Genomic DNA, 20,603 nt, shown 5'->3' with positions numbered 1-20,603 from the left:
CCTTATATTGGCTCTCTCTATAAGCCTCAACGCCTTTTCATTTCCATTTCCTTATTTTTAGCACAAAAACCAAAGCACCGGACACACTCCCTCTCTTTAACATCCCATTTCTCTCTCAATCTGCACTTTCCATCTTCTTCAAAAAACTGATCTCACTTCTCGCATCCTTCAACATTTCTCTCTCTCTCTCTCTCTCTCTCTCAATCTGCTGTTTCTTCTTCAACATAGAGATGGTATGTGCTCTAATCTCTTGCTTTGTTTTCTTATATACGCACATGTTTCTCTCTGTTTCATTTTTTTTTTATAGGTAATGGTTAGTATTAAAATGTTAAGTTTGTAAATAGAAGAGATTTTTATAGAAGAGATCCAACTCACGATTTTTTTTTCTTTTTTTCTTAACAATTCAACCCATCTTATATATTGATTTCTTTCTATTTCATAGGTTTATCTTAGATTATATATATATATATATATATATATATATATATACACACACACATTCTTGTATGAATTAGTTCCTTAATCTGTTTCAAATCATTGAAACTGTGAATCAACTATTAAGATTGTTCCAGTTTAATTAAAAAGTTTAATAGTTTATGATAATTTTATTTGACTCAAATATCATTGTTTCATACGGAGAATATCTGTGTTCTGTACAAAAACAAATTCTTTTGTTTCATGCGTTCTCTTATATGCATACGTTTTTTCTTTTCTCCCGAATAGATGACTGGTTTTGGGCACCTAATAAGAAGGTGGTTTAATTTTAGTCTTCTAACGGCCAAATGAGTGGTTTTCCGACGCATGCATACACTTATATATATATATATATATATATATATATATATATATATATATATATATATATATATATCCAATCACACATTCCCAGTTTCTGAACTTGGAAGCTAATTAATTAATCCATCTTTATCATTATATAAATAATATAACAGTTCGTTGTGTGGACGGAATATTTTACTATAATATATATTGATTCTCTCTTCAAGGCATGCATGTGAATGCGAAAAAGGAAAAAAAAAGAAGTTAATGTTAGTATTTAATTTATTGTTCCTTAGTTCACGGGCACAACGCCTCGGAATATGTCAATTTCGAGTTGGCAACCCTATAGTTGTATGTGTTTTGATTGGCTTTCTGAACTCCCTCATCTACTAGGAAAACGACGTCGTATCAAGTATCCTTGGCTGAATAGTATTATTTTTATGCAAATATATCAATCATTATCTATGCAATAAGTTACGTAATTATTGTTCTTCTCTTTTGTAAACTGAACCCACATTGTGAGCTTTTATGAAAACCCCTTTACTAAAAAAATGTGAGTTCGTTATATTTATAGAACATTGATTAGATCTTACTAAACAAAATCCAAATTACCAAAGAATTTAATTTAGTTAATTGAATATGATAAGTGGGCTATTATAAATTTTCTGGTTTTCGATGATAGAAAAAAAATCGAATTTTGATTTCTACAAGAGAAGAATTTGCCCATGGCTTTGGTTGTATATGTGACACGGTTAGACCTTAATTTGGCTATTACTTGGTGTCGGGTGGTCTTCTCCGGCTTAGGTTTATATGGTCAAATTTTGTACACTTGGATGTTGGACTGTATTTGCAATTTGCAGGCCAAGAGTGCATTGAAGTCGTCGTTGCTTTTACTTTACAACAAAGAAAACTAAACTAAGATTATTCAAGAATCATAGTTTATTTATAAGAAATGTCGTCTACACGTGTGTTACTTTTCGTATATACTACTTATATACTGTTTAATCATTACTCTATTTCTTTATCTTTGTGTCTCCAATACGAATACTACTAACGAGGAATACAAATTTGGGAAACATAAATATACATTTTTTTTTTTACTTTATTAAGTTATATATATATATATATATATATATATATATATATATATATTTAATTAAGTCCATTGATGGATAACTAGTGAATTTTCTTAGCATCATATGACTAAACTTCAGCTTATATTTTGATGGCCTTTACCTCTTAACCTTAGTGTTTGGGTTATGATTTATATGATCACATCAATTTTATGATCAGATGGTTAAGCTAGTAGTGTGAGTGTATTTATTTTAAATATCCTGAAATTAGGGTCCGACTCTTTACTTTGAATGAAAAAAAAAGAAAGAAAATTAAAGTCCCATAAACTACAATGATTGTTTCTATGATATGTATCATAATAATGATAACAATAATTATAGTAATTTGTTAAAATATACCAAAAGAATTGCAATTATTGCAAATATTGTACTAATCTATGGTTATTATTACCATTTAATTACCATCTTTACACCAATATTCGTGCAACTCTTTTCGGATTTTAGGATACGCGGTTTAGAAAATAAGAATGTGAAACGTAATGATGCAGATGGAAGAGAAGAAAGAAACAAAAGTTGTGCTCACAAGGCCATTAACAATACAAAGGGATTCTGATTCAGACGCGTCTTATAAAGCCCCTAATCTTTTGCAACGAATACTGAGTTTATTCGAGAATGTACGCCCAGGGTCTGATCTCACACGCTTCCAGGTACCTTCACTTCTTAGTCCTTTCACGTTTATCTTTTTCTTTTTCTTTTTGCTTAAACTTGGGGTATTCTAATTCTAGCTATGGATTCCCACATCAATTATATTGTTATCTACATTTTTGGCTTAGGAGAGCCAGAGCCACTCCTCCGGGACCAAATTAATAATGTCCCAACTACACAATAGGTCAATAGTGATCATGACGTATGGTATTTTAAAATTGTTAGAAAATCTTGTATATAAAAAACATGTAATGTCTATGCTTGGCTTCTTTTGTAATTTTTGTTAAAATAAATAAACTCTTTTTTTATTCTTTAATCAAATGGTATCCAAATTAATTTGTCAATAGAGTTAATTTTTTGGCGAGTATGGTTCGTTTTATTTACAAAAGAAAAATCTTTTCATAATAAAAAAATTTGACTTAAAATGTCATATTTATGATACTTCCTCCGTCCTATTATAATTGTCGTGTAAGAGAAAAAAATTATTTCAAAATAATTATCATTTTAGCTTTTCAATGTCATATTAATTATATTTTTTTACTTATATTTCTTATAATATTAATGATGGACAACAAAATTTATAAATGAATTAATTATGATATAAGGTTCATTATGTAAAACTACTATTCTCTTTCATTTATTAATTATTATTTTTTTGCCTGTATAAAACAATCTAGGATGAAAATTATAATTCGATAGAGGGAGTAAAAAGAGAAATGCTAACAATACTTCTATCTAACACTTTTTTTATGATTTATTAAAATTTATTGAAATCACTAATTTTGATTGGACTTATTACTCATTTGATGACTCCCTCTCTTGATTTAGAAATGTATCCCATCAAAATTAGTGTTTTTCAATAAATTTTAGACAATCATAGAGAGAAGAATGTCGTTTGCATTACTCATTGTAAAATTTTTAGAGAGAAATATTAGGAATACACTCAGTAACATACTTCTTCAAAGATAATCTCCTTTATTGTTCAAAATTTATTGGAAACAACAAAATTTTGTGGGCTCCCCACATCATATTTAATGTTTCTATCTCATGAATTTGCATATTTAAGAAGAGTATGTTAGAAAGTGTATTCATAATCCTACTCAAATTATTAATTTGAGAATAGAGTGTGTTCCTAATACTCCTCAAATTATTAATTTGTAATGCTTGGTTAGAGTAAAATACGCAGTTAAAAAAAAGAAAATATGTAAATCATAATATTAATTATCATAAGTAGTCATGTATGTATTGATAGATATAAGTAAAATTATAATTGGCAGTGTAGAAGTTAGCAGCAGTATGTATTAGGGTATATGTGACAGAAAATGGCTTGCCCTGCATTAGTTGTTCTGTATCAGAATTAGAACCTGTCTTGATGATAGTTATTTATAGAATATAACTGCTGGCACTATGAATTAGGGTATATTATTATATTTGATAGTAGGGTGTGTAATTAAGGAGTGTTAGGGTGTATTTCATTAGCTTATCAATTGGTGTTACATCAGATAGTACTATTATTTGAGTCAACATATTACAGAAAATGACGAAAATCTTTTACTTTACTTGCAGCTGCCACCTCTGTTCAACTTACCAAAGTCACAACTTCAGTGCTATGGTGAATCAGTGTATTGCACAGCTTCAGACTTGCTAAGTATGTGCAACAATGGTCAGAGTCCACTTGATAGGTTCATATCTGTGGTAGCATGGTGCATATCTACCACTCGCCCTCTGACTTTTGGTGTTGCTCCTTATAATCCTATTCTTGGTGAGACACATCATGTTTCAAAGGGAAATCTTAATGTGTTATTGGAGCAGGTACTTGCTTCTCATTTCTACATTTTTACACGTTTTTGCCCAAGTGCCTAACCTTATGGCTAAATATTTAGTTTGGTCACAAAAGTATAAAACATGATCTTATTCTGATATTTTATAATGTTATATTCATAAAACAATTTCTGCAACACTTTTGTTTGTCGTAAAAATGTTTCTAAAAGAATTTGTACAAATTCAATTGGTGGTCTTTTGAGTCACTCTTTATTAATTGGATTAAACTTCAAACATAATTTTTGGCATTTTTCTCGATATCCATTTCCAAGATAATTAGAGATTTCTTGGTTTACTTGTCTGCAGATTTCACATCACCCTCCAGTAACAGCTCTCCATGCAACAGATGAAAAGGAAAACATTGAAATGTTATGGTGCCAGCGACCTGATCCAAAGTTTAATGGTATCTCACTATGTTGACCTTTTTTCTAAGATCATAATTAATTCAAAACATCAACACCTAAATGACTTATAGACTACTATCAATCTCAATAATAAACTTTCAGATGCCAAAGATCAAAAAGTTTTGAATTTTGTGTGACCGCTGCAAATTTATGTGATTAATTAATTGATTAAAGCAGTGACCTAATGTCAACAAAGAATCAATACAGAGAACATATTTTTCATATAATGCATTTGCCTGGTTACCAATCAGGTGTCAACAAAAGGAAATCTATGCAGCAGCTCTATTTGGACACACTTATTATCAATCATTTCAATCATGTGCTGCATTTGATAATTTATGTCCCCAAAAATAAAAAGATCTTTCATTTTGACAAAATTATTAGGAACTCGTAATGTCAGACTTTATCTAGCCCTTTAAAGTTCTTTCTGTTTTTGAATCCTGAAAAGTGCATTACATTGCTTATAATGAAGTTTTGATCACAGTTTTGACTGCTTGTGTTGGACGTTTTACACTCTTCAGAAATGATCTAGAATAAGGTCCTCATTCAATAAACTTCTCAATAAGCACTAAGTTAATTTTAACTCGTGCACTTCGATATTTTTAGGAGCTCTCTCATTTACCCTTTTAATAATTTGAGATGCATAAGTTAATTTTAACATATGGAAGAAATTTAGGTTATTTTACCTTTCAAATCCATATTATTTTCTTTTCCCATGAGTAATTGTTCAAAAAATTATCCAAATTAGCTGTAAGTATGTTAGTTTCAACTTTCATGTTCTAAATGTAGCTCCTTCATTTAAAAACTTAAGTGGATTTATATGTCTGTGTCTGCAACAGGCACATCAGTTGAAGCTAAAGTGCATGGTATACGCCAGTTGAAGCTCCTAAATCATGGTGAAACATATGAAATGAATTGTCCTCACCTTTTACTTAGAATTCTTCCAGTTCCTGGGGCTGATTGGGCTGGCACAGTTAATATACGGTGCCCAGAGACAGGTCTAGTAGCTGAATTATCCTACAGATCAAGTTTTTTTCTAGGAATTAGGGGGAATCATAGAGTGATCAAAGGGAAGATCCTTGACTCTTCATCATTGAAAGTTCTATATGAAGTTGATGGTCATTGGGATAGGTATTATCTTCCTTCTAAGCATCTGTACTTTCACATGTTATTTAAAAAAATTGAAAAAATAGGTTGTGTAATAACAACGTAAAACAGTTTTACACCTTTATTCAATTACACGTATGATAAATTTGTTAACTTTATCATATCTAATTTAAAAGTTATACCAATATTCAATAGTAATTTATGATTGAACGAATATGACCATTAAAGAAAAAATATATGAAGTGTATAATATTAGAGGTGCACAATTGATTAAGATATTCTCTAGTTACGTGCCTAAGTTATTTTCAAGAATAGTACCTTTTTTAAGTATAGTTGACGTTCTTATCCATTTTGTTATGCAGGACCGTAAAAGTGAAGGATACAAATAATGGGAAAGTAAGAGTGATATATGATGCAAAGGAAGTGATGTCAGGTCTCGTAACTCCTATATTCAAGGACACGGAGGTACTAAAATTTCTATTCTCTACCCCCTATTCAATACTCAATGTGCATTATTTAGAATTTAGATGGATAAATTTACAAAACTCATTTAGATATGTACACATTAAACAATTAAATTTTTTGTTCAAGTAATTGTGTTGTCATGTTTTCCGGAATGTGACATGAGATTCTCTTGTTTAATTATCAGAGTGTGTGGCAAACAGAATCAGCTCATGTTTGGGGTGAATTGAACCAAGCTATTATGAGCAAAGACTGGGAGAAAGCAAGAGAAGCAAAGCTAAAAGTTGAGGAAAGACAAAGGGAGCTTGTGAGAGAAAGAGAATCAAAAGGAGAAACATGGATTTCTAAGCATTTTGTAGTGTCTAACAACAAAGAAGGGTGGCAATGCTCACCTATTCATAAGAGTGTACCAGCTGCCCCCATCATAGCCCTATAATTGTCATTGTCCAGTAGTGTAAAGCAAGGAAGAGTACATTTTAAAAGAGAATGTTCATAAAGAAATTTAATGGTTGAAATTTTGACAAGTCAAGAATTAAGTATATATATAATAAAAATTAAAATTAGTTAGAATTTTAATAATTGATTTTCAACTATTATTAATATTTTTTCAGGTGCGCTCTTCTTATTTAAGAATATATATTTTTTAATTTAGCAGGAATAAACTTAATAATATAAATTTTTTTTTATACTAGAATAAATTATGGATTGACATATTATAAAGAAATATATTTTGGTATTAATAAATTTAAAAATTATATTCAAAGTGATTTTAATTAATTAATTAATAACATTAGACTCTCAGTCATGTTTGGAGTAGTGTTTCAAAATTGATTTTAAATAAATTTTTTATGTGAAATTGTTTTTCATTAAAATTAATCTTAAATAATATGATTTATGTTTAGATGTTTTATTCTAAAATAAGTTAACAAGTCAAATTAAGTATAATTTTTTTATCCAATAAAAAATACCTAAAGTTATTTCAACTCATAATTAATTCTAAATTTAGAATCAATTCTTTAACATAATACTAAACATTTAAAATCAAGGTAGTGCCTGTTTGGTTATGATTATCTAACACATGTATATACTCTTTCTTCACGTTTGACAGAATCAATAAATTCTAGTTTCACGTAAATGAGTCCATTTGATGGGGTTTTAAGGGAAGATATGCGTAACATATCCACTCTCAAATACACACTTAATTGGTATGCCAATGTGATTTTGGACTTTCTAATGCAAATCCAAAAAGAAAAACTCACTATAATACTAACATGCAATGAGACCAATCATAGGCAAGGACAGCGCCAGTAGTGTCTTGCATGGTTGACTAGGTTACTTTCACACATTTTATAGAAAGTAAACAATGTAATTATTGTTAAAAGAATCAATGTTTAATGGAATGAATATTTTGTGGTGAGTATATTGTTTACAAAAGTTTAAATTATATTTTATTTTTTTGTCAATAAGAACAATAAGATAACAAGAGTACACATAGATAGAGCTTGAAGTTAGTATATTAGCAACAAAAAAAAAATAACAGGATAAATTGTGTTGTATATAATGATATAATATTATATGATAAATTGATATAATAAATACATGTTAATCATCAAAGTATTTTTCTTAATATAAAAACAAAATTAAAACTAAAAAATAATTAAAATACTAGAACATATTTTAATTTTACCCAAGTCTTTAATTATTTAAAACAAAAAAAATATAAATAATTATCAATAGGCATGTCAATAGTACAAGGTGAGAATGAATATCCCCGTCCACACCTTCATTCAATAAAATTAAAACCAAAAATCAAAATAACCCAAAGACAAAAAAATATTATAACCTTATCTTAATTTGTAATTACTTGACACTAAAAGATGTATATGTAGTAGCTGTTGGGTATAGACTGTTGGGTATAGACATGACAACTCGGTGGGGGTAGGGATGAGTATGTCGAGCATGTTGTTCTAGGTCCCCATCCTCACTCCTGTCCTCAGGATCCTTGTTAAGGATTACTCACCCATCTTCATTTGTGATATGGTATATCCACTCAGTCCATATTTTTTTCACTAAAAATCACTAATACTTTAAAATAATATATTTGTAGATATTTTTTTTGTCTACTTTTAAATTGAAAACTAATTTTAGATGTCATTTAATTGAATAAGTCATAAATTACGATGATTCATACCATAAACTCAATCCATCACAATGAAAAAATGTCAAATGTCGTGAAAAAATTAAACATATTTTAAAATAATAATATAGTTTGTATTAAGGTTTGTGTCAAGAATTAATATATATACACCATTTTATATTAAACACATTATTATTGTTATAAAATTTGATTATTTCTAATTATTAATATACTTAATAACTTTGTTCGTCTTTTAAACTGTGAGACTATTGTTGTTAATATCTACTTGTGCGTGTGAGACCAGTTACCAAAACTTAAAACAAACAAAAAATTGTTATCAATATGCAAAAAAATAATGAGTTGTAATATGTGGAGTCTTGAATAATAATGATCTTTTGGGGGCAACACAACTCAAGTGATGATGGAAAGGCACAAACTTAATATTTAGTTACTTAGCAAATTATGTGATAATTTTTTGTCTCCCGTACGAAATACCCAAAGAAAAATATTCAATTTTATTTTTCATTTAACAATTATATTTTTTTTATCTCTTGTCTCTCCTCTCACATGATCATCATTGTCAATAGCCACTACCACCATTACCACTGTTATTTTCATTCCCACCACCATTATTATCACACTGTTATCATAATCATTGTCATTGGTCATGTCATCATTATTGTGTACCACCATTGTCATTGCAATATCCATCATTGTTGGTTGTCACTGTTTGTTATTACAGTCACTACCACAACTTGGTGCCTCCATCACCAAAGCTACCACCACAATCACTTTCACCTTTATAGTTTTCATCGTCAATGTCACCACCATTGTCATAGTCATCACCACTATCACAATTGTCATTATTGTTGCTATCATCATTATTATATGTGACACCTCCTAGCCGACATACATATAAATAAATAAAACATATAAAAATACTAATAAAAAAATTCACGTAAAATTTACTTCATTATTACCAAATAGAAATTATTAAAAACATATCCGGCTCATAATAAGGCCATCAAAGTTTACAAAAGAAATTTTGTTAAATTAGTGATGTAAAATAAAATAAAGTAACATCATGCGATTAAAATAAAAACTCATCCTCAATGTCACATCCTATCAGAGCATTGTGTCCCAACGTCCTCTAGCACGAGGTTCTTTAAATTCATCCACCGTGTCATCTGCTTCCACGAACACAAAGTTCGAGATCATCACAGGATCCAAACACAAATAACACATAGGGAGTGAGTTATCACATTTTAAAAAAATAAAACAAATAAACAAAGGCGTAATCAAAATAAATTATGAAAGTAATTAATTATAACATAACTCAACTTAATACAATACATGTTACTTCACCATTTTATCATTTAAAATTCATTTCTCAAACACCAATCACATTACGCATGAATTATACACTCGGGTCAAGACGAAATAACACTCATCAATTTCATAATAAACAATTAGCAAGAGTTATGCAATAATTATACTAACACTCAAGCCTATATGCAATGTGGTACTATGTCAGTGAAAAACTACCTTGGGACGCTTAGGAGTATATAACAAGACACACCACACGTCAGGTCACTCTCACTAAGTAAAACCATAAGGTGATCAGTCAGGATCACTTTATTTTGCGAGAATGCTCCAACCATATGGGATTAAAATAGGCTTAAAGGAACACTCAAACCGAGTGTCTTTACCCCCAAGACCTAGACTCCGAAGAATCCGTTAGGGTCTCACCTTCCTGATTCAGGTCCAACCCCTAAAACAATTTTTGCACGCAAACACTGCTTATGAATTATACAATATCTATCACCTCACACTCGTGTTTTAAACACGTTTAACATATTGTGCTACAATTTAACACTGGTTCCTTACTAGAAATTCTACACTTTCTCTTTAACACTGTGCATAAACACTTTTCTCAAGGTAAACACTGGTCGGGTTATTGTATAATTCACAACTCACAACACATGTATTGTCACATTAAATCTTAACCACATACTTATTCACAACCAAATTTCATGTCCACAATTTAACATCTCATAATGTTACAATCCACCAACACATGTTTACGTGTATCTAACGTATTAACACATTCAACTTTGCACTTATACTCAATCTCAATAACAATGTTATAATCTCAAAGCAACATGTTATTTCACAATTCATCACATATTCAATTTATAGATACTACTCATAAATTATACAACACCCACGACCTCACACTCATTTTCAAATACGTTTAACACATTACGTTACAATTTAATATTGATTCCTAAATAGAAATCCTACATCTTCCCTTTAACACCGCGCATAAATACTTTTCTCAAGGTAAACACTGGTCAGGTTATTGTATAATTCACAACTCACAACACAAGTATTGTCACATCAAGTGTTAACCACTCACTTATTCACAATCAAATTTCATATCCACAATTTTAACATCTCAAAATGTCACAATCTAGCATCACATGTTTATGTGTATCTCACAAATTAACACATGTTCAACTTTACACTTATACTCAATCTCAATAACAATATTATAATTTCAAAACAACATGTTATCACACAATTCATCACATATTCAATTTATCATTTATACACAATTTTAATCACAACTTCATGATCTCAATATTACAATTTATCATGTTCACCTAGTAAATCTTATCCAAAATATAAATAATTTATACAAAAATACATGGAAAGTAAAACCCCTCAAACAATTTCACATAATCATATCAAAATCATAAGAAAAAAACATGAAAACACCAAGAGCACTCAATTTGTCAACCAATTCGCATCAATACATCAATTGGTTAATCAAACACAACAATATTGTATTTATAATCATAAAGAAAAAAATATAATTCAATAAACAACCCAAAATAAATCCAATTTAATCTTCTAAGGATCCCTACACATGTTCATTCTAACCCCCAATTGTGATAAACTCATCTTTTACCTCTAAGCAGGTTCACGTGTGTATTCTGACAGGGATAATGGTATCTTTAATGATTTTGTGAGATTCCTCAAGTTTTTCCTCTGATTTGTTCTAGTATGATTTCAAAGAGTTAGAGAGAAGGATAAGAGATTAAAACCTTCATTTTGTAGTCTTCGGGCGATTCACTTTTCTCCCTCCATGAATAACTCAAATCCCAACGATGAAGGTGTGCGGGATTGAATTGCAAAACAGATGTCTAAATTTCACGACGATCCAATAGTTAACTAGTCCGGGATCATAATTTTACTGGACAGATTTTGAGTCTCTACGGGAAAAGAAAAAGTTACATTGTGAAGGACATTTCTCTTAGCTTCAACATTTTTTTGCAATTTCCAACCATGAGAATGCTCAAAAATGAGTTATGAATCTGATGCTGAAATATCACAACGATTCAATGGTTAACGAGCATGAAATTGTTATTTTACGAAGATAGATTTGAGTGTATGAGGAAAAGGAAAAAGAGAGGAGTTTGGGAGGGGAAAGAAGACAACGAGATTTAGAGAAGGAGGAGGCCTAGAGTCTATCTGACTTAACATATCTCTATTTATAGCTATAACTAGGTACTTACAATCTATTATTTATTTTATTTCCTATCGAATGAATAAATCAATTATCTTTTTTATTTTGCTTCAAACCATTATTTAATACAGTTATTTTTTCTTATTTGTTTAACTATAAAAACCTCATCATTTTCTAAAACTATTATTTTAAACTAAAAAAAATCTTTTTAATTTATTTACGAAAAAATGAGATGTTACATTATCACAACTAAATTATAGTAAAAGGAATTTATGATTAATTTTACTTATTTTATCTGTGTTGTCCTTTTTGCCAAATATATAATGGAGAAAACTAAATTTTTTTCCCGTAACTTACTGTTTATTTTATAGGAAAAATTACATTTTTGGTCATCCACTTCATTTCTAATTTCGGATTTTGTCTCCTGGTAAAATTATTCACGAATTTTGTCCTCGTATTTAATCAAATCATGCAATGTTGGTCCTCCAGTCCACGATTGGACGTTGACTGTTACATAGGAATGTTGACTGTCACGTGTCACATTCTTATTAAATAATGATTGTCACCTGTCATGTTCTGATTAGATGTCAACTTCATGGAAGATAAAATACATTGTTGTTTTCATTGACCAATCAGAACATAACACGTGACAATTATCATTCAATAAGAACGTGACATGTGACAGTCAACATTACTTACTTTTTAACAGTCAACGTCGAATTGTAGATTGGGAAATATTACGTGATTTGATTAAATATGAAGATAAAATTCTTGAATAATTTTATCGAAAAACAAAATCCAAAATTAAAAATAAAATGGGAGATCAAATTTACAATTTTACCTATTTTATATTGTTTTTCATATATGTTACTAAGTATCATCCGTATCCTATAAATTTCATTGTCCTCTATTAAATAACTTTCCTTAACCTTTGAGTTTTTTTTATCTTCTTTCTTGATTAACTGCCATGTATATTTTCATCTTCAATCCTTATTGTGCTAAGTTTTCTCCATATTAATTGTTCTTATATATACACGTAATACCTGTTTTTTAAGAGAATTATACATGTCTTCTTTATTTTATTTATATAATCAAATACACAATATTATTAGAATCCAAAAATATACGTATAAGAAAATATCGTTATTTCTGCTTTGCACGATTTTTAAAAAATATAAAGTGAGAAAAAAAAACCAAAAAAAAAGTGAAAAAAAAAAGAAGAAACGTGTTGCTATATATATATTATAAGTACATTCAACAGTACTGATTTCAAAAGAAGCCTGGATCCCTTTTCCCTTGCATAAATACAAACAAAGGAAAGAAGGGGTAGCATCTGAAGAATGATGATCAAAAGCCAGCATCAACTGTGATCTGCTGTCCAAAATCCTGTGTCATATACGCAGCAAACGGGGCAAATTCTATTCAATTCCTCATATATATTTATTTTCACAATCCGATCAAAGCAAGACCTACATATCCATTCATCTTCTCATCATCCTGATTAGTTTTTGGATAATATATGGTACGTAACTTCTCTGATTCTCTTTCTGTGTTATGCAGCAATCTTTTTTGTTTCAGCGCAGAGCACGTGTATATATGTTTGGTTTATAGTAATTAGTGAACTGTTTCATTATTACCATGAACATTAATATATATATATATATATATATATATATATATATATATATATATATATATATATATATATTGATATTGATTATAATGCATGATCCTAAAAAAATGCATTTATATGTTATGTATACATGTACATATGCATATGAATATCATACTTTAGTTAATTCCTTTTCCTCTTTTCGTATATTTAACGCTGAGTGAAGAATATGACAATAGTTGTACGCTTAATTGATATTTAATGATTATTATCCACCGACCTCATCGGAAATTTTCCTGGTGTTCATGTGAAGTAATCCTCAGGGTTTCTTTTGGAAATAAGCCAGCCTTTAGTAGGTTTAGTTTCATGTGTAACCATGTAAATTTTATATTCGACACATCTGAAAAAAATATAATACGATACATTTATGATTATGCAGAAGAAAAAATTACATTTTTTAATTAAATATAGTAAGAAGAATGTTTGCAACAATTCTTCTAACACTTTTTTATCTCTTTTTTTATATATAATTGACTGAAATTTATTTAAAATCATTACTTTTTATGAGTTTTACTTTTAGATTAAGGAAGAATCATTAAATAAGAACCAAAATACACCAAGATAATTTTTCATATAATAATTGGTGAGTCTTATAATTAAATAATCATTTTTTAATGGAATAATTGATTATGAAAAATCTTTGTTTCGATCCAAATGTATATTCTTCTCTTCAACATAATTAGGTGGTGTTACTGTTGTTCAATAATAGAAAAGGATTTGAAATTGCACTAAAAAGAAAAAGAAAAGATCTGAAATCATATTAGAAAAAAAAAGAGTGTAATTTCAATACCTAATACTTTACCCAATACCCATATCATTAAAACTGCTGACTACTGGGAAATTAAGGACAATTTATTTATTACTAGTACCATTTATTCTTCGCCTTTAAGAATAATAACTCGCATATATAGAACATTGAAAAATGGTGTCGACGTGTCGTGTCTTACTGTCTTTTGTGTTCGTCTATTTCTTGTTCTTTGTAAAAATCGTGTTGCATAAAATGAATCGGGTAAAAACCGTGGGGCAAGTGTAACCAGAAACGCGATAAATTAGAGTACTTGTTTTTTTTATTTTTTTTTTATGCATATTAAAGTCCTTGTTATGCCATTGAGGTTTTTTCTTTTCTTTTTCTAGGTGTATGATTAAAAATAAATCCTCATATGCGTTAGATCAGTTTTAAGTAATATAATTTTTATTTCATAAAAAATAAACTATTTTTTTTTTACAAATAAAATATAGTATATATAGCATAACATATATATTAATAAAGCTTTCTGTTAGCAAAAAATTCATGTATATCAATATTACAAGTATGTTAAATAATAAATATTACTAATATAGTACGTTAGATTGTTAGCCTAGTTCATAATATTTATATTAATATTTTATTTTCTGTCAGATAAAGATTATATCAATAAAAATGATTTTAATATTTAATTATATCATTAAGGATAAATTTATCTAAACTAAGTAACTTTATATGATAGAATAACAAATATTAATTATTGATGAAAAAAAATCAACATCATATATATCAGCACCAAAAAAAAAATACTATGTATATTTTTTTACTGCACCATATCACGTATATGTCAAATTATAATTATAATAGGATATTGACCTTTTTTTTCTATCTACAAATGACATTATTTACTCTACTTTCACTGATTTATGAAATAAATTTCTAATATTTTTTTTTTGGTACTAGTAACTAGTAAGTGACATTTATAAGATTTTTTTTTTTTTTTACCATGAGGGTTGTTCTGATAAATGATCTGACGTAGGGTTGGGATTTATATAGTGATTGCATGAATTTAGTGGCACCTAATCTCTTGTTAAATCCACTGAGTTATTATTATTATTATCAAATCCAATTTATTAAAGGTAACAGCACAGTTTTGGGTTTTGAGGTGCAGGAGAATGTGACAAATACTAGTATTGTGCTGACGAAGCCATTCTCTTTAGGAAATGGGAACGAATCAGATTCTGAGGTTTATAGTGCGCCAAATATTTTGCAGCGCATATTAAGTCTACTTAGGAATGTGCGGCCAGGATCTGATCTCACTCGCTTTCAGGTAAGTTTCATTTCACAACCATTTTACAGAAGAATTTTTTTTATAAAATATTGGCTTAAATAAATATTTTTAATTTTTTTGATATCATAACATATAAAAAGTTTAATTTAATATTTCTTCTTTAAGAGGCTATTGATAATTTTTAAAAATGATTTTTTATTAGGTTTTTCAAAGCTAGTTTTTAACTTATGGATACGTTAATCAGAGCTAACAATAAGTTTATTTTTTTTCTAGAAGTATTTATGAAAACAAGAAAAAAAAATCATTTTTTAACAATAGGATTTTTTTTAACATTTTAATATCGGTTATGCATATAGCTTAAAAAAGTTATGCACTTAGGTTTAGATATGTGAATTTTTCTTAGAACCAAAAAATAAATTATTTTAATTTTATGAGAAAAAAAATATTTTAAATCAAATATTTTCAAATAGATCTATATTCTTTTTCTAGTACAAAAAAAAAAAATAAATATAGTTTTATTTCTTCAAATTTGAGTATCTATCATTTATAGTCCCCAAATTAAAGATTGCATTTTTTTTAATCCTCAATTTTGCAAACTGCTTTTTTAGTTCCTTTCCACAAAGTATGCATTCAAATCATCAAAAATTAGCCAAGAGTGACTAACAAGAAGCACTTTGCAAATTTGAGAAATAAAAAAAGCAAATTTTAATTTGAGAAAGTGATAGACTCCAACTTTGAGGTACCAGAAGTATGTTTAAGCCAAAAATAAATAATATGCTTTTGTTCCTTCCTACATGCAGCTGCCTCCTCAATTCAACTTCCCAAAGTCACAACTTCAGTGCTATGGTGAATCTATATATTCCAAAACTTCAGATTTGTTAAGCAGGTGCAACACGGGGCAGAATCCACTCGAAAGACTCATATTTGTTGTAGCATGGAGCATATCCACCACACGACCAGCAATTTTTGGAGTTGCTCCCTACAACCCCACTCTTGGAGAGACCCATCATGTTTCCAAAGGAAACCTTAATGTCTTATTAGAGCAGGCACATGCTTTTACATTCTGTTACATGCTCAATGTGGTCACAAAATGATTAGATTTGATTATTTTCATTATGATGTCATAATCTTTGAGCCTCTCACGTGCCATCATATGACATATCATGGATAGCTTTATTTGTTTGTTTGCAGGTGTCACACCACCCTCCCGTATCTGCCCTCCATGCAACTGATGAGAAAGAAAACATAGAAATTATATGGTGCCAGTATCCTGTTCCAAAGTTCAATGGTAAAATTCTTTGACATGATATCTGTTGTGGAATTAAATAAAGTTAAGAGCAAATTACATTCTTACCTTGCGAGCTTTTTTTGAGATACACACAATATCACTCTTTTTTTTCTATTTTTACACTTACCCATTTAATGCTTGAAAACATTACACTGACATCCCTTATACATTACACCAATCCCACTTAATGTTTGGAAACATTATATTAACACTTCCTTATGTATTATAATAACACCCCCTATAAGGGAGGTAGCTGTGAACATTAAGCAAAGAGGAATATTGTGAGAATTCAAAAAAACCTCAGGGGTGTTAATGTAATTTGCTCTAAAGTTAATCATCGTTACTCCTTTTGATAAATTTGTATGCAAATATATGGGTAGTGTCTGCTCTTCTATTTTTTCTCTTATTATAGTCCTAATTGAGTTGGAACATGTATATTCTAATGTTCTGTCACATACTCACATGTATAAACAATCAAATATGCAGGTACTTCAGTGGAAGCTCAGGTGCATGGCAAACGGCAGCTAAAGCTCATCAATCATGGAGAGACATATGAAATGAATTCGCCTCACCTCTTGATTAAAATTCTTCCAGTGCCTGGAATTGATTGGGTTGGCAATGTCAATATCAAGTGCATAGAAACAGGCCTTGTGGCTGAATTATGCTACATTGGTCAATCTTTCTTTGGATTTGGGGGGAGTAGAAGATTGATAAAGGGGAAGATCATTGATTCATCTTCATTGAAGATTCTGCATGAAGTTAATGGTCATTGGGATAGGTATCTCACTCTAATAGTTTTGACTGCCTACCTGAAAAGTGAAAAACTTTTCCTTATCTTATTTTACTTGAGAAGCAGTAATTAATTGGTCCTTTGTAATATTCTGATGATGCTATGTGTTCCTAATCTCATAACATGCTGCAGTACTGTAACACTCAAGGAAACAAACAGTGGAGAAGTAAGAGCCATATATGATGCAAAAGAAGTCATTTATGGGCTTCAAGCTCCTACTGTGAAGGATGCAGAGGTAACAAATGATATTCATGGTTAGATTATTAAAATTAATGAATACATCTACTCCTATTTTGTCCTCCAAGAAGTTGAGAGTGTCAGAAGGGGCTCTTATTTTCCTTTATGAAGAAACCATTCAGTGTCTTGAGTAATATACCACACCACTCTTGTACTAATTGTGTGTGTGTTTGATATGAATGAAAGTAAAATCTTTGCTAATATTTAGCTCTTCATTCATAGGCACACTTTTAGTTCTACCAAAATCCAAGCACATTATAGCAGAAAAAAATTATTACTTTTAATCAATCAAATCAAATTTTGCCTTCCTTCACACAGATTTTGTTTGCTCCAGTTCCAATCAAAGTATAAATGTTTAAGAAAAGGAAAAGTAGTATGATGGCAATCATGATGTTTCATGCATATGTTAGCTCAATGACAAATCATACTTTTAGGTAATTTATGGATCAGTTTTCTTGTGTTCCTAAGTTTAATCTAGGATTTTCTTGTGTGTATTTCATCAGAGTGTGTGGCCAACTGAATCAGCTCTTATTTGGAGTGAGTTGAGCCAAGCCATCCTAAGCAAAAACTGGGAAAAAGCAAGAGAAGCAAAGAAAGCTGTGGAGGAAAGGCAGAGGGAGCTCTTGAGAGAGAGAGAATCAAAAGGAGAAACTTGGGTTCCTAAACATTTTATTCTGTCTCAAAGCAAAGAAGGGGTCTGGGACTGTTCACCTATTCAAAAGTGGGTCCCAGCATCTCCTATTGTCACCTTGTAATTTGGTATATAGTTTATATTTGCCACTAGTTCCACTACTACATTATTAGTACTATTTTATAAAATTAAGCATGTGGAAGTTGTTGTCAAAGGCATGATTTGCTTGGTCAACCTTCCTGAAAACAAGAACAATGAAAGTCTATCAGGTATTAGACCCCTTATTGGGTTGGTGCTTAGAATGAAGAAATTATGCCTATGATACAAGTTAGGCTAACAGACAAAACAAAATATTGAATTTAATCCCTTGCTTTCCCTTCACTTGGACTACCAAATTATCATATTAGTTGTTAAAATGTTATAAATTGTTTGTGTTGCATATCCTAAATCTACAATCTACTAGCAAAAATTTCTCTTGATCTGACTGCTTCATTAATTTTAATTACAAGACACATTTGCAATAACCATTAGATTGCTTGGACCAAAGATTGTTCCTGGCATCTGCAAACTGAAATACCAAGTGCTTAATCATTTGGATCATGCCTTGAGGAACATTTATAAATACAAACTAGAAGAACTATACACAAGAAATTTTCAAGATCAATTGTCTCAAATTTCACTTTTTTTCCCTAGTAAAACATCAAACCACCTAACATGCCTTCTTCCTTTCTAGTGCTACCTCAATCCAAGGTCTTTCAAACATCAATTATGTTCTTGCAAATCTGACTCACTTCTTCGATTGAAAGACTTCTCTCTGATTGTGTCCAAGATAGGCTTCCACGGCCGCACTCGACACGGGCTTCGCCCTCCATACGGCATGCCAATTTGCTCCACCACACCAAGCCTACCAGGACTCCTTGAAGGTGAACTCCAAACATTGCTTGAAAAAGAACCATCTTTGAGGGAAGACTTTTTGCCATCAAGCCTCCTGCTAGTTTTGGCTATTGCAGTGAGCCTCTTTGCAAGGGAAGCCAAGTCCACAGGAGAAACATCAGTTTGAAGGATTGAATAAGGTAGCATGAAGTACACATTCCCAGGTTGGAGTTGTGTGTCTCCATTCAATGGTTTTGAGCAAGACGAAAGAAGCTGAACCGAGGTACAAACAAAGTGCTTTGAAGGGGTGCCTGTGACTTGGCTCACTGAAATTGGATTCTCAAAATCCTCCACATAGCCACTCAGATGAACCAAACGAACGTTGTTGATTGTGGAGGATGGTTTAGAAGAAAAACAACCTCCCATGTGTGCTTCTTTCTTGGTAAATAGGATGCACAATGAAAGGGTATTGCAACTAAGGTTGTATTGTACTTATGTGTGACTATGTTAATTAACTATATACTATAGACCACTGGGGTTTGATTATTGATGCGTGGTTGGATAAGTTTCTAGTTTTTTTTATGCATAAGCAGCGTTATAGAAATGAAATGGATGGTTTTGGTTACCTAAGCAGTGAATTTTCTGACTGGCTCCTTGAGTTTATCTACTTGTGGATTCAACTTCAAGTACACAAAAGGGTGGCTATTAAATAAAAGTGCTTCTACTTGGAAACACAAAGCTGAAGCCTCATGTGGCCAATAAGGGCATATTTATACATTTTAGTTTAAGGGAGAAATTCTGCAGTAGAGTAATGACCAAGTTCTACTAAAATCAGAAAGCACCAATTCTATTATTTTCAAACACCAAAATTTCTAACCCAACCGTATGAAATGGGTAATTGACCAAATGGACCTGCCCTTTTTCTATGCTAAGATGATGCAAGCTTGAACCGTTGAACCATTCAAACTAGAGCCAAATTATTATTTATAATCATACATGGAGAAGTAAACTCAACAATTACATGGCTATAATGGCATAATTAGCATTTAATTTTGATT

The 20,603-nt window shown here is 30.3% G+C and overlaps 3 protein-coding genes across 5 annotated transcripts; 2 read left to right on the top strand and 1 right to left on the bottom strand.

The window, feature by feature from the left end:
• LOC114387899 (oxysterol-binding protein-related protein 4C-like) lies at positions 1 to 6,878 on the top strand. Of its 2 annotated transcripts, none has more exons than XM_028348147.1 (7): positions 1 to 233; positions 2,399 to 2,557; positions 4,122 to 4,367; positions 4,683 to 4,779; positions 5,620 to 5,911; positions 6,250 to 6,352; positions 6,537 to 6,878. In XM_028348147.1, the coding sequence occupies exons 1-7, from the start codon at positions 231 to 233 to the stop codon at positions 6,783 to 6,785; spliced, it is 1,149 nt and encodes a 382-aa protein (XP_028203948.1). In that variant the 5' UTR covers positions 1 to 230; the 3' UTR covers positions 6,786 to 6,878. The 2 variants fall into 2 exon arrangements, with proteins under 2 accessions (XP_028203948.1, XP_028203947.1); XM_028348146.1 differs by having other exon boundaries at positions 2,355 to 2,557.
• A 6,405-nt stretch (positions 6,879 to 13,283) lies between these two features.
• LOC114386929 (oxysterol-binding protein-related protein 4C-like) lies at positions 13,284 to 19,053 on the top strand. 2 transcript variants are annotated; one of them, XM_028346998.1, is made up of 7 exons: positions 13,284 to 13,540; positions 15,601 to 15,765; positions 16,527 to 16,772; positions 16,918 to 17,014; positions 17,501 to 17,792; positions 17,937 to 18,039; positions 18,545 to 19,053. In XM_028346998.1, the coding sequence occupies exons 1-7, from the start codon at positions 13,538 to 13,540 to the stop codon at positions 18,794 to 18,796; spliced, it is 1,158 nt and encodes a 385-aa protein (XP_028202799.1). In that variant the 5' UTR covers positions 13,284 to 13,537; the 3' UTR covers positions 18,797 to 19,053. The 2 variants fall into 2 exon arrangements, with proteins under 2 accessions (XP_028202799.1, XP_028202800.1); XM_028346999.1 differs by having other exon boundaries at positions 13,302 to 13,540; positions 15,607 to 15,765.
• An 88-nt stretch (positions 19,054 to 19,141) lies between these two features.
• Positions 19,142 to 20,294, bottom strand: LOC114386930. Its single transcript, XM_028347001.1, has one exon. It carries the CDS (start codon positions 19,969 to 19,971, stop codon positions 19,435 to 19,437), a length of 537 nt encoding a protein of 178 aa, XP_028202802.1. The 5' UTR covers positions 19,972 to 20,294; the 3' UTR covers positions 19,142 to 19,434.
• Between the last annotated feature and the right edge of the window lie 309 nt (positions 20,295 to 20,603).

Source organism: Glycine soja, chromosome 15 (assembly GCF_004193775.1).
Source record: "Glycine soja cultivar W05 chromosome 15, ASM419377v2, whole genome shotgun sequence".
Classification (NCBI taxonomy): Eukaryota; Viridiplantae; Streptophyta; class Magnoliopsida; order Fabales; family Fabaceae; genus Glycine; species Glycine soja.
Note: the sequence above shows the minus strand (reverse complement) of the source record. Positions and strands in the feature narration are given on the sequence as shown.